The sequence below is a fragment of the Primulina eburnea genome, chromosome 9, assembly GCF_022965805.1.
Source record: "Primulina eburnea isolate SZY01 chromosome 9, ASM2296580v1, whole genome shotgun sequence".
Taxonomy (NCBI): domain Eukaryota; kingdom Viridiplantae; phylum Streptophyta; class Magnoliopsida; order Lamiales; family Gesneriaceae; genus Primulina; species Primulina eburnea.
The window spans coordinates 33,340,309-33,354,956 of record NC_133109.1 but is presented as its reverse complement, the minus strand read 5'-3'; the positions used below and the strand labels follow the sequence as shown (position 1 = coordinate 33,354,956).

The window sequence follows — 14,648 nt, the reverse complement described above, 5'->3', positions numbered from 1 at the left end:
GATTCTTGGTCATCAATCATCATCCACGTTTTTTTTTGTACCTCTTCTTTTCTCGCATTATCGTGATCAGTAGGGTAATAACTGCAATTAGTCAAGTTCATGGATTTTCAGAACCTTAGTTGGATTAATCTATCCTATAGCAGAAGATATATTCCTCGTATTAACTACATATAATCAAGCAAAAACTACACAAAATTATACGAGCCATCCTCTTCGTCGTGCTCTGAATTCGTCCCCTTGGAATCAAAGTCATTAGCATAACAGACGTCTTTAGGACCTAATGCTCCAACTCCTAGGTCGTTTCCTGCTTGTAAGTATTCTTTCAAATCCATAAGAATAAAGGGTTCTACTAGTTTCCAAAACTGCACAGCATTGCTTCCTAAAAGACCTATGCACAATACAGATCCCTTCCTTTTCACCCGACAATCCAACGCCTTTGCCTTCAATGTTTTACAATTCTCAAGACATCATCTTTATCTCCTTTGAACTTCAACATGATATCTCCTGATGATGATATGTAACCTGAGTACATATACCAGTATGCAAGAACACGAGGCGTTACTCACCAGTGAATTAGCTTAGGGATCACAGGTCGGCCTTGTGACCAAAACTGGTCTGCATAGAACTCGAAACATGAGTGAGATATGGTAGTAAAACGACAAGGGATATTGTCGTTTTCACCAGTATAATCTTCGTCCACCACCTTTTCGGTATGAGACAACCATTCACGAAACTGGTTATATATATATTTCTCTTCAAAAAAAAAAAGGATTTTGAAGTTCTCTCTGAACACAAACTGGATAGCTAGATTCTGATTCTTTTCCATCTCGTCTAGTTCGATCTTCAATCCCCCTAGCAGTAAACCCATCTGGGCCTCTCGTTGTTCTTTACTGAGCTTCGGCTCTACTGATTTTTCCATGTCTTGGTGCCCTAAACTCTGGAGCTTTTCAATCTTCTCCATCAAAGAGGATTCAATGTAAAATTTCTTCAAACGCATTACATTATAAACATTTTTTGCCTTGGTATAATTGCATCACGTAAGATATCCCCTCAAGATCATGTTGCAGGTTCTGGCATTGACACCAATTGCCTCGTCGTTGAGCATTTGGTTGAGTATCACTTCTGCCCTGTCAAGATTGTCCACTTTCATCAACGAATCTAAGCAAATGGAATACACTGCCTTGTTAGGACGACATCTCTCTAGGCACATCAAAAAATTTGACTCCACTTTCTCTTGTAAATTTAAGTCGCTGTATATAATCATTAAATCGATAAAAGATCGCACCAGGGGTTTCATTCCACTGTCTATGAACTCTAAAATGAGAGCCTCGGAGAGTTCCATCTCTCGAGCTTTGCACAGTACCTCAATAATATTGTAGTAAGCCACAACGGTAGAGGAGTGTCCTTTCCACATTTTCCTGGAAATTTCCAGAGATTTCATCTGTTTCCCTACTTTCGAATAGACCTCCATTAGATACATAAAAGCTTGACTCGAGGGTTTATAGTTCAAGGAAAGAATCTTGACCCAAGTTCTTTCAGCTTCAACAATATCACCAGCTTTTGAACAAGCTCTTAATACCGACACAAGCATTTCTTCACTCTCTTCTGTTCCCTTCAATTTCATCTCCATTCTTAGAGATTCAATTCTTTCCTTATCTATTTCATCTTGATAACTATGGAACCATATCAGTCCACCATAGATATCATTGTATATTTCAAGTCCGGACGTCACCAAATTATGAAATATAAACTCTGCCTGTTTGAGGTAAGGTGCACGAACCTCCCGTTTTGGTCAGAAGAGCTCGGAAAAGGGAATTATGCAGGCTAAGTTGAGGCTTCTAACCTCCTAAATGGATCATACGATTGTAAATGCCACATGCTTGGTCTAAAGCATTAGCGGCAGAAGAACTAAGATAGGCAACAATCAGGATATGAAATGTGGATTCATTAGGAACGAGCCCTTGATTAATGATACCACGAAAAATCTCATGACATTTCAAATATTTCCCCTCCTTACCCATGTAATTGGCTAACTTGGTGGCCAGATCAAAATCAAACAGAAACCAATGCTGCTGCATCATCCATTAACACACCTAAAAAGAGAAAATAAGCCTCATTCTTAACAAGAAAACAAAGAGCATTGAACCGACAGATCTCTAAACCATTCAGAAGTTTTGAAAAGAAGACAGACCGAATAGTTTAGCTGAATCATGAATGGGATACTTTATATTGTTTTGATTGGAAACTGAATATAGAAAATAATTACATATGGTGTTTGAAACATTCCCACTAGCAATCTGCTCTAAGTTGATCGGCCTTATTGGTGAAAACTACTCGAACCCATTCGAATAGCAGTTGTAGGACCGAGTGCTTACCGCTTTACCAAAAGCTATAGCTAGTGGTAATGGTGCAACTCAAATCTTTTTAAACCGCACAGCAGCTCAAGCAGCACGGTTCGATCGCTCTACCAAGCAAGGACAATTATTGCACCCAACAATCTCCCTCCCAATAATTGCACTCCTTGCAATCAATGGGAATCGAACCCGTGACCTTGGCTCTGATACCAATTGTAGGACCGAGTGCTTACCGCTTTACCAAAAGCTATAGCTAGTGGTAATGGTGCAACTCAAATCTTTTTAAACCGCACAGCAGCTCAAGCAGCACGGTTCGATCGCTCTACCAAGCAAGGACAATTATTGCACCCCACAATATTTTGTGGTGTACAACTCACTCACTGTGTTTCCAAAGAGAACACACACTCTCTTAATACAGGAGAACAAAATACCTCACAAATATTATAGAACTAAGCACTCAAATGCTTATAAGATGAGAGAAAACTCGAAGAAGGGATGATTTCAGAATGAAGGGGGGAGCTCTATTTATAGAGCCCCTGACCGTGTGAACAAGCGTTAAAAACGCGTTATCTGAATTTCCAGGAAATATCCGATGCATTGCATAGCCACACGTTTTTTTTCATTTAATGGTCCCCCCCATCAATTTCTGTCGACATTTCTCCCACTTGGAGATTTGATTGAGAATCAAACACATCTCCACATATCCTTTCAATCTTGCCATTCTCTGCTGCTTACGTTTCTGCTAGGCCACTTGAAGATCTACACCACTCAAACTTATCAGTGTTTACTGGCTTGGTCAGAAAATCAGCTATGTTTTCTTTTGTATGGATCTTCTGCATATCCACACTTCCTTCCTCTACTACTTCCCGCACAAAGTGAAATTGGACTCCAATGTGTTTAGTCCTGGAATGAAAGGCTGGATTCCTTGCGATGTGCAAGGCACTCTGACTGTCACAAAACAAATAAACATTTTCTTGTTTGTGCCCGATTTCCTCCAATAACCTTTTAATCCATATTGTCTCCTTGCAAGCTTGAGTAGCTGTCATATATTCTGCCTCTGTTGTAGATAACGCCACAACTGTCTGCAGTTTTGAAACCCAGCTTACTGCTCCTCCTGCAAGCGTAAACACATAACCAGTAGTAGATTTCCTCTTATCAGGATCACCTGCATAATCTGAATCGACATAGCCCTGAGTGTAAAATCCGATCCTCCATAACATAATGCAGCATTCGAGGTACCCTTAATGTATCGAAGGATCCTCTTAACAGTGCTCCAATGCTCTCTTCCAGGATTCGCCATATACCGACTAACTGCTCCCACTGCTTGAGCAATGTCCGGTCTTGTACAGATCATGGCGAACATCAAACTTCTCACTGCTGATGCATACGGTACTCGAGACATCTCCATCCTCTCTGCTTCACTGCTAGGACACATCTCGGAGGATAACTTGAAGTTAACAGAAAGAGGGGTCGAGATTGGCTTACTATCTTGCATGTTGAAGCGTTGCAAAACTTTCTTCAAATAATTTTTCTGGGAAAGCCAAATCTTTCTGTTACTTCTATCTCGGTGAACTTGCATCCCTAGAATCTTGTTTGCTGGTCCCAAGTCCTTCATATCAAATTCCCTAGCCAATTGTGCCTTCAATTCTTGGACCTGATCTTTGTTGGGGCCTGCTACCAACATGTCGTCCACATACAACAGTAAAATGATATAATCATCACCATACCTCTTGAAATATGTACAATGGTCTGCACTCAGTCTGTTGTATCCAAAGCTCATGATATAGGAATCAAATCTCTTGTACCAACACCTCGGCGCCTGTTTGAGACCGTACAGAGATTTGTTCAACCTGCAAACCAAGTTCTCTTTGCCTTTTTCCGCAAAACCTTCTGGCTATAGCATATAGATTTCTTCTTCAAGATCTCCATGAAGAAATGTTGTTTTCACATCTAGCTGTTCTAGATGTAGGTCAAACACCGCACACAATGCCAGCACCACTCTGACTGTTGTAAGCCGAACCACAGGAGAAAATACCTCATTGAAGTCAATGCCTTCTTTCTGAGCATACCCTTTTACCACCAATCTAGCACGATACCGCTCCACTTGGTTATTGCCATCACGCTTGATCTTATAGGCCCATCTGTTTCCAATGGCTTTCCTCCCTCGTAGTAGTGTAACAAGATCCCAAGTTTTATTCTTGTCTAATGCTTCCAACTCTTCTTGCATTGCTATCATCCACAAAGATACATCCGAGCTTTGAGTAGCCTCGTGGAAACTCGATGGCTCACCATCCTCTGATAATAAACAATATGCAATGTTGCTTTCAGTTACATAATCTGAAAGCCAACCTGGTGGTCTTCTGTCTCGAGTTGACTGCCTCACATTGGAAACTTCAGACTCAACATGTTCTTGTTCTTCGTGCTCCGGTACTGCTTCACAAGAAACTTGACCTTCGTCCGTCTTATTTTCAACCTGAAAAATAGTAGTTTCTGAATTCGGTGTGCCTTTGTCTCCCTTCACTTTATCTTCCTCGAAGATAACATCCCTGCTGATGACAAGCTTATGAACAGTAGGATCCCACAAGCGAAACCCCTTTACTCCATCAGCATAACCCAAGAAGATACATTTTCTGGATTTCGAATCCAGCTTCGATCTTTCTTGCTCATTGTACAGAACGTACACCGGACTTCCAAATGTATGCAAATGAGAATAATCTGTCGGCTTCCCGGTCCACATCTCCATCGGAGTCTTCAGATCAATCGCCACTGAAGGAGAACAATTGATAATATAACAAGCGGTTTTGACTGCTTCTGCCCAAAATGACTTTTCCAGACCTGCAGTCCTCAACATAGCTCTTGTTCTGTCCAACAAGGTTCTGTTCATCCGCTCCGCCACTCCATTCTGTTGAGGTGTGTAAGCCATCGTGAACTGTCTTTTGATGCCCTCATGTTGACAATATGCATCAAACTTGTCACTGATATATTCTCCTCCATTATCAGTCCTCAGACACTTGATTTTCTTTTCTGAATCAAGTTCAACCCGCGCTTTGAAATCTTTGAAGATCTGGAAAACATCTGATTTCTTCTTGATTGGATACACCCAACAGCAGTCATATGTTTATATTTCAGCTTGTTTTATCGATCTGGCTCGAGACAGGACACACACACACACACTGCTTTGGACTTCAAAGTATATGAAAGTTTGCGACAGTAACCTGGCTTAAGCTAGAAATACTTTTAAAAATGATTTCTTCGACTCGAGTCGTATATAAAAATCAGCACAAAATATTATTGACCCCAAAAATCATGAGCCTAGTTTATTCAGTTTGAATCCTAACCTTAATGCACTCTGCTACTAATGCGCAGGATATGCGAAAAAAATTATTGAAACTGACCCTAAATGAGGCCTCATTTTCGCGAATTCGCATGCAATGAACGGCAATGTAAGTGCAATCATCTTGCCTGATCCACTTTCGCTGCGCATTGAGCACCCACGTGAATGTACTTGACCCGTGTGCTGGTAGCTCTTTGCACAGCCATGCCAATTTCGACCTTCGCCACTGCTCAGGCAACTCTTCCAGCTCTTTCACTTCAACCACCGGAGAATCAAACCGTATGTTCAAATCAGCCGACCCTGAAGACCCACGAAACTTGAAGCTTTCAGCTTCTATATGGCTAAAAGAATTGAATCCGTTTTCTTTAGCTTCTTCTGGGCCGTCGGATGCATGCGTGCTGATTGAATTAGGGGAAAGCGGATAGGTGGATTTCTGATGAGAGGGTCCACAATAGAGATGATGCCGGTGGAAAGAGGGGCGGCGATTAAGAAGGTAGAATTTAGCGGAATTAGAGGGCCTCTGGATTTGCGTGGGTGGAATGTTGAAGTTGTAGAAATGGTTGCTCGGAAGCAATGTTCAGGTGGGCAGAGGCAACGGCGTCGACGCCGCAGGAGAGCGGTGCTGCCGATAATTGAATTGTATTCGGTGAGAGAGATCACAATGGCTGGACTCCTCCCATAGCTGATATCTGAAATAGCCAATTTCCAATTCGTCGGAAATTAAAGAAAAATAAAATATACGGCTTTTTTTAAAATATAAAATTACAGTAAAATAGTATAGTACATAAATATAATTCTATATAAAGAATTACTTAAAAAAAAGTTTGAAAATTTGATTTTTAATTTAATATAATTTTATTAGTAAAAATAAAAATTATTTAATTTATATACTTATATCTAAGTATGAACATTCAGTGTTCACGATAAATAAAAAATATTTTATGCTCAATTTTCAAATCATGTGAAACAGTAGAGATTTTTGAACAGTCACGGACCATTTGCCAGGTTTGTTAACAAAATAATTATGGAGGATTACAAGTAATAGATCTTTTTCAAATACATTATTAATTATAATAAAATATATAATAATAAATAAATTAATTAAAAAGCCCTTGAATTATATAATCAACAGCAAAAGAAAACGTCAAAATTGATATAAAAAGAGATATTGACGACAATAAAGCCACACGCGAATTTGGTACAATTTTCCAACTTCTACATCTGCCCATAAAGCCAAAACACACATTTGATTCTTTGTGGTAGAACATCGTTGAAGCGAACAAGCACTGACAACAGCATTCCTACCACACCAATAGCCAAGGTTGTCGACGAAATGTTGCTGTTCAGGAAGGGTCAGTCTAGGTCTTGATCAACAGTAGCTTGTGCACTGGCTTTTTCAATAAAGGAGACTCCGGAGACCAAAAACAATATTGTTGAATATATGAACCGGAATGCCAAAGGGTTGGAACTGTTACATATTTTTTTCCTCCCATGACTGCACCATAAAAGAAAGATTTAAAAAATGTCGAGACTAGTAAACTCAGACGATATTTTACTGATGTACAAATACAATGGTGTGCTTGAAGGTGAAAATGAGAAAGGCTTGTTGACATAGTTGATGAGGACCTATCCAAAAGCCCCAGAAAACAAGTAATTAATAAGGGATGTGAAAAACATGCTGTACTAAAATGAATGATCGACAATGCAATATAAGACCAAATAACCCAAACTTCAATTTTATTCGTCGAATACATTTTGTATTTCAATACCGTTAAATTTTCATATGCGTAGACCAATTATTTCCATATGACTTAACATTTGGTACCTGAGTATTCAACGTTATTGGATTCAACGTTATTGGACATTGTTTGGTCCAGAACCGGCAAATGTAGAATCAGACTACATTGATTCAGGAGATTTTTGTGGTGTCCGGTACCACAGGAACATGAACCACAACGTCCTCAGTAATACTCCATTAGCCAAATGTGGAATAACTATACGCCCCCAATATGGATAATAAGGGCCCGAACACTTGAGCAATACAAAGAATATCAACATGGAGATCAAGTGCCAGGGAACTGCTGCATGACGTGTCTACAAAAAATTAATACTGGTATCAGTCAACAAATCTCCAAGAACAATTTTCCTTGTTAATGGTTAAATTGAAAGAATGAACTGCCACAAACCGACACCAAGTTGGTTTACAGTAAAGGATCAACAAAATTTAAGTTTCATTGATTCGGCGCTAAGGAGTTAAAAAATGGAGCAAACGAATCTCAGTGATTACCATAAAGTTTTAATTATTAAACATAAACTGTAAAAACACAGAAAACAACTATAACAGATAGCGTATATGCAACAAGAAATTCTCCACGAATAAAAAAATATTTTCTTCCTTGAGATGGCCATTAGAATTTGTTATTTTGTTTGACACATTTCTATAAAAATATAAAAACATTATTGGCCCACATCTAGTAAGTATGAGCTTTGAGAGTGATTTTTAAGCTCAAGCTTCTGAAAAAAGAAATTTCTAACATGACGTAGAGGTCTAGTCGAAAGGTCGAAACTTTTGATACTCAACCCCTTTTATATATCACTAAACAGTCAAGTCTCATGGTTTTTCTATGTAGCTTGACAACAGACCAATTAGCACATGCACACCTTGGAAAGTAACTCAGGACTTTTGTTTCCTTCTCTGCAACTTACAAATGACAAGGTGTTTGAAGTATAGGTTACACATCCCAAAGAACACAAACTTTTAGGAAAAGAGACATAGTTTGATGCATTATTCCATACAATCCCTTTCAACTGAATGTCTCTAAGTACAGATTAGAACGAACACAAATCATAGGCCAAATTATTTTAAACTTTGAATCCTATTACTCCCACGTTAAGAAAATGTAATTCAAAAAGAACACCTTGAGATATGGAGACGACTCCAAGACAGAATCTCTTAAGACACCAGCAACAACGGAACCTATCAGCAATGTGAGTGGGACAAGGAATAGCTTTCTCTCATGTGCACAATAAGACATCTCACTAATTAAACTGATTGCGAATAGAGGAATAGATAAGTATTTGATAACGTTAAAGAAAAGGTCGAGAATGAGTTGAACAAAATTTTCCAATGCCTTGTTCCAGGGAAAGATCTTGATTGGCTGAGGAGAAGTATCCCACATGGTTTTTGCCTTTTTCATTATATGGCTTAGACTTAGCTTACCACAATCATCTGATTGGTCGGACGCCATGTTCATAATGCACAAAATTCTGGGACTTGGTTGACATAATTGATTTTGTCTGATACCCAACACACAGCTCTGAGTTCTGCGGAGCGACGACCCATTCTGCAATTTGAGAACTTATCACCTGATAGCTACTAGCAATAGGCGTCACATATAGAAGCAATAATATGAACCATACTTATAAGATGCGTAAATTGCATTGACATGTGAGTATATTAGGGTGTAAGCCCAAGATGCAACGCAAGGCACAAGGGTTATGAAAGTTAGACTACATGAGGATAACATCCTAAAATTATATATCATTTTTAAAAATTGATCATATAGATAAAAACAAATTACTAGCATCTTGTACTTTCCTTTTGATTAACCAGCGCAACATTCAAGATAGTTTAAAGGGCTCTTGAGCGTTATTGGGCGCCAAGGCCCAGGCTTCAAAATGCATGAGCTTCACTGAAGGGATGCACATTAGCTCATGACTATGACTAGGTGCAAAGACTAAGCCTAGTCACACCTTAAGCCTGGACACACTTCCTCTAAGCTTTTTAGAACTAGCTTGGAACTGACAATCGACAAGATTTTATGCCAAAAGCATATGAAAACTCGCCAGTTCCTTACAAACACAAACTACTTCCATAACAAGAGTACACGTATGCCTTTAACTAAAAGTCTCAAAAATCAAAAAGGTTGACCAACACTTTTCACTTTTTCCCTCGATGAAAGAGAACCTTCGATTATATTTAACCTTAATCGATGAGTTGGCATACAAGTAGCCCATGTCTTCCTGAATTTTCAATTCTAAGAGAAACTCCAAATTTCACCAAACAGACAGAATTATCTTATGAAAGCTGTTCAGAAATTAGCACAACACGTCCATTTTTCCAGCGAAATGAATGAAAATTTTCAAGTAATAAAAAATTCACCTGGAACCCATAAACACAAGAAGCAATGTTGAGTCTCAGAGCCATCTTCCGAATTCCCACCAGAAGATAAGAAAATGCACAAAGATTACAGAAATATCAACGACTATGCAGCATTTCAATTGCTCCATGATTTCACCCTGTTTGAGATAGAAACCAACAATCTGGGCCACTTTGTTTCGAAGCGGAATGTTATTTGCATGGGCTGATAGGAGTTGGGCTTCAGTACGAGTGGTTCCAATCACGTGCATATATGGATGTTATTAAAATATTTAATTATTAAAATTTATAAGTATGAATGTTTTTTGAATAAACTGATTATATAATTATAAATTATATATATAGTTTTGTTACGTTATCCACGAATCGTACTCGTAATCGTGCTTATTTTGTGTCCACTAATGAATTGTGATTCATCTATTAGATATATAATTTTGATATGTTTATATCAAGTATAATATATGAGAACTTGAATGTTTTCGACGGTAAATTTCTTGAAGTTGCTAAGAGTTCAGGTTGTTGGAATTATTTTGTGGGCTCACATAATTTAATTATACATGGACAAGCTATCTAATAAAGGATCCAATAAAGTGATCTAATTAATTATGGATTTCCAAAGTATTAAATAAATTTGTATGGTCCACCTTATGTGTAGAAGCCCAGCCCAATTAGGTCTTCTATGATGGGTTGAAGACTGCTAAGGCTATAAATAAGGTTATGGTCCCCAAGGCACAGAGAATATAACACAGAATACATACGGCACACGTATTCTAGATCTCTCTCCTTCTCCCATCAAAAGCAAGAATAAGGTGGTCAATTCTCTGCTGTCTTGGAAGATCCATAACTCTGACGCTAGATCAATTAATGGATTCTGGTACGTGTTTACTGTTATTCATATTTTCTGATAATTCGACATGAATTCCTGGCGTGTTGTGATATATGGATTTAATCACATGATTTATAGATTTATTTTATTAAATCTCCAACAAGTGGTATCAGAGCCACGTTCATGTTGAATTATGAGAATTTTTTTTTTTTGATGAATCGAAACAGAAAAATATGTTTTATTATCAGATCTGAGACGATTTTCTTGTCTATAAATTTTTTGGATTCAGATCTGATCTTTTAAAATTTTCTGAATTTGAATCTGAATAAATTTATATTCTTTGGATCTATGATTTTCGATTTAAACATCCAAAAAAAAAAAAAAAAATCGAAAATTTCGAATTTCCGATTTCTGGAATAGAGCCGCCGGATTTTGGTCCGATTGAACGTTTACCGGCCATTTTTCGGCGGCGATTGTTTGGGGGTTTTCTTGCCCATGTCCTGGCGCCCGTATTAGTATAGTTTATTGATCGAAAACCACCGCGACGTGATCGTATTTCGCGACTGAATCCTGGAAACTCTGGCCGCGCGAATTCCGTCCATTTTTGAAGAATTTCGATCGGATTCAGGCAGCTTTGTGGTCTGATATGGTAGGTAAGTGGTCGGCGATGGTAAGTCCACCATGGGTAATGGTCGCCGCCGACTGATATCGCCGGAGGAGGCGGCGGCGCCGGTTTCGGGACTAGGGTTAGGGTTTTTCGAATTTTGGGATTTTTTGGGTGATTTAAGGCCTTGTTTGGTTTTAATTTTGAATCAGATTTTGAAATCCAAAATTTTTGATCATTTATTAAATTTTGACTTCCGAAATTCTGATTTGTGAAATTAAATTAGACCATTTCAAAATTTAATTGCATGAAATAAAATTAATATGGAGTTATTTTATCGTCTTTGTTTATTTCGATAAAATATTTGTGTATGAATAATTATAAGGTGTAAATATTTTATTTCTTGCAAATTTGGTTTTCATGCTTTATTTGGCCCAGTCAAAGTTAAATTAATATCTTGTATCTCAAATTTGGTTAAATTTAACTTTCACGTTAATAAAGTGTTTTTTTGAGATATGTAGATATTGTTCAAGTTCAAAATAAATTGTGTTTCAATTTATGCGAAAAATAGTCGGCCCAAAGGAAGACTATTTTTTGGCCAAATTTCAAACACAATAGATCATTTTAAAGTGCATCTAGATCTATGCGGAAATTAATCGGCCCAAAGGAAGATTATTTTCTGGCCAGATTTTAGATTCAATATATCTTTTTCAAGTGCATTTATATCTATGCGAAAAATAGCCGGCCCAAAGGAAGACTATTTTTTGGCCAGATTTCAGACTTAAAAAAAAAATGTGTTTATATCTATGCAGAAAATAATCGGCACAAAGGTAGGTTATTTTTTGGCCAGATTATAAGCACATAATTATGTGGTCTTAAAATGTGTCAAAACTATGCAGAAATTAATCGGCCCAAAGGAAGATTATTTTCTTGCCAGATTGTAGACACATTATATGATATTAAATTGTGTTAAATTTATGCGGAAAATGATCGGCCCAAAGGAAGGTCATTTTCTGGCCAAATTTTAGCACAATATGTGGTACTAAATATGTGATAATTTTGGATTTATCCATGCATGCAATTGTCGGTCCAAAGAAAGGCATATTGTTGGCCGGATTTATTATCAATATTTAATAACCATGATGTTTGAGTGTACCACTTACAAATTGTTATTGTTGTTCAAAGACTAAAGATCAATGTTGTGCTAGGTCTTTTTTTTTATGGGCCCACCACCAGCATGCTTATATTTTTTTGATTTATTTAATTTAAATATATGCATGGACTATATTTCATTGTGAGTTTTTTGTTCTATTTTGTTATATCATCTTTTATATCTGCCAATCTGAACAACATTCCAGTACTTAATGGCTCCAACTTCAAGAAATGGAAAGAGCATGTTATGATAGTGCTCGGATGCATTGATTTGGACTATGCGCTAAGGGAAGATCGCCCCGCTTTTGACCAGTTCAGGAACTGCTGATCAAAAGGGTTCTTTGGAAAAGTGGGAGCGATCAAAGCGCATGAGTCTGATGATTATGAAACATTCCATTCCAGATACTATAAGGGGTGCAATTCCTGAAGAAAATGATGCTAAAAAAGTTCCTTACTCAAATAACAGATCGTTTCACTGCAAACGAAAAGGTCGAGACAAGTACTATTCTGATAAACTTGTTTCAATGCGGTACAAAGAGAAAGGGAACATAAGGGAGTACATAATGGAAATGTCAAATCTTGTGACTCGACTAAAAGCATTCAAGTTGGAATTGTCGGAAGACATAGTCGTGCATTTAGTCTTGATCTCTCTGCCTGCGCAATTTAATCAATTCAAAATAAGTTATAATACCCAGAAGGAAAAGTGGACTTTGAATGAGCTTATTGCGCAGTGCGTTCAGGAGGAGGAGAGATTGAAACAAGATATGATTGAAAGTGCTCACTTGGCATCTAACTATCAAGGTAATTGCATCAATAAGAAAAGGAAATGGAGCAATAAGGAAGGAAACTCTGGGACTTCACAGCATATGGAGCAACAGAAACAAGATAAAGTGATCACTTGTTTCTTTTGCAAAAGGACTGATGGGCATGTGAAGAAGGATTGTCCCAAATACGCCAATTGGCATGCAAAGAAAAAGTTGCCTAAGGAGCCAGTTGTCAACTGATGTTGAAAGATACATCTTATGGAAAATGACAATAAAACTGTTGGTTTTTTTTTAAAGCTTTATTTAGGAACTGAGATTTTTTATTTTTTGGTATTTGAATTTGGGAAAAAAAAACGAAATTTGATTTTTCATGTTTAGACAAATCAAGTTTTTTCCTTTATTCATGTGGTATTTTTATTTTTTCGAAATTCAAATATGTTTGGTATGAGTTCCTTGATTGATAAGCTTGATAAAACGAATATCAATATTTTAAATGACATTGACATTATGCATACATGAAAATTTGAAATTAAATGCAAATTAATTTCGTATGTTGACTTTAGTGGGAGTGAGTATATTGGAAAGTCAACATTGAGAAATATATATTGATGTTTATGTCCACATATGTGGTGATATAAATTTTATCAGGTGGTAATCTCATTGGGATTTATAGAGAATATTGTTTAGATATTGTGAACATCATTAGAATGTTGGGTAGATATTTAAGAAACCCGATATTTGATTATTAATCGGGTTATGCGGTACATAAAGTGAACTGAGGATTTTATGCTCACACATCGAAAATCTGACATTTGGAAATAGTTGGATATTTGGACTCCGAATAAAGTTGCGGGATTTTATCACCAGTAATGATCATTGGTCTAAGAAACCATTGAGGATCAATTGTGATAATAAAGCCGCTATATTATATTTAAAGAACAACTGAAACTTGTCAAAGTCAAAAGATATTGACATGAAGTTTCTAGTTGGAAGGAAATAATTCAGAGTGATTGTGTGTCAATTGAGCATGTTATTGCAAACTCTATACTTGCGGATGTGTTTGTCATGGGTTGGCCACCCAAGATTTTTTTGGGCATGTGACACACATTGGTGTTGTCCATATAGTTGATGTGCCTGTACAGTGGGAATTTGTATTCGGTCTAAGCATTGACTCATTTGACATGATTTAAGTTTCTGTACAGACTAAGGTTTATTTGAATTACTCTGAAATAAAGTGATGACTTTCATTGCGGTTTAGTATTTGGTTGAAAGTCTGTTATTGGACTCTTTGAGTCATTAGGAGGACCAGTTGGAAATGCAGGTTTTATTCTGGGATCACATTTATGTATTTCCATGCTACACATCCATACTTGATCTATGTTATTGATTATGCTAATATTGTGATCATTGATGGGTCTAGTGATTTTAAATGTAGCGATGACTGCTTTGGTTCAA

At 37.3% G+C, this 14,648-nt stretch overlaps 1 protein-coding gene and 1 pseudogene across 3 annotated transcripts; both read right to left on the bottom strand.

The window, feature by feature from the left end:
* Positions 1-34: 34 nt before the first annotated feature.
* LOC140840930 (pentatricopeptide repeat-containing protein At2g15820, chloroplastic-like) lies at positions 35-6,265 on the bottom strand (annotated as a pseudogene).
* Positions 6,266-7,066: 801 nt separating this feature from the next.
* LOC140841868 (uncharacterized) lies at positions 7,067-10,103 on the bottom strand. Of its 3 annotated transcripts, XM_073209581.1 has the most exons (5): positions 9,851-10,103; positions 8,607-9,032; positions 7,514-7,782; positions 7,253-7,314; positions 7,067-7,183 (listed from the first exon to the last, which is right to left on the bottom strand). In XM_073209581.1, exons 1-3 carry the CDS (start codon positions 9,893-9,895, stop codon positions 7,588-7,590), a joined length of 666 nt encoding a protein of 221 aa, XP_073065682.1. In that variant the 5' UTR covers positions 9,896-10,103; the 3' UTR covers positions 7,067-7,183; positions 7,253-7,314; positions 7,514-7,587. The 3 variants fall into 3 exon arrangements, with proteins under 3 accessions (XP_073065682.1, XP_073065681.1, XP_073065683.1); XM_073209580.1 differs by lacking the exon at positions 7,253-7,314 and having other exon boundaries at positions 9,851-10,102; XM_073209582.1 differs by lacking the exon at positions 7,253-7,314 and having other exon boundaries at positions 7,067-7,097; positions 7,527-7,782; positions 9,851-10,102.
* Positions 10,104-14,648: the final 4,545 nt, after the last annotated feature.

What these genes read in the sequence shown, in the direction of transcription:
- LOC140841868 (XM_073209581.1), bottom strand. Translation starts at nt 9,895, where the DNA reads ATGGCTCTGAGACTCAACATTGCTTCTTGTGTTTATGGGTTCCAG. An exon ending in CTTGTGTTTATGGGTTCCAG is followed by an intron (nt 9,033 to 9,850) that starts GTGAATTTTTTA and finishes CTCAAATTGCAG; the next exon opens with AATGGGTCGTCGCTCCGCAG. An exon ending in AGTCGTCTCCATATCTCAAG is followed by an intron (nt 7,783 to 8,606) that starts GTGTTCTTTTTG and finishes AATTTTTTGTAG; the next exon opens with ACACGTCATGCAGCAGTTCC.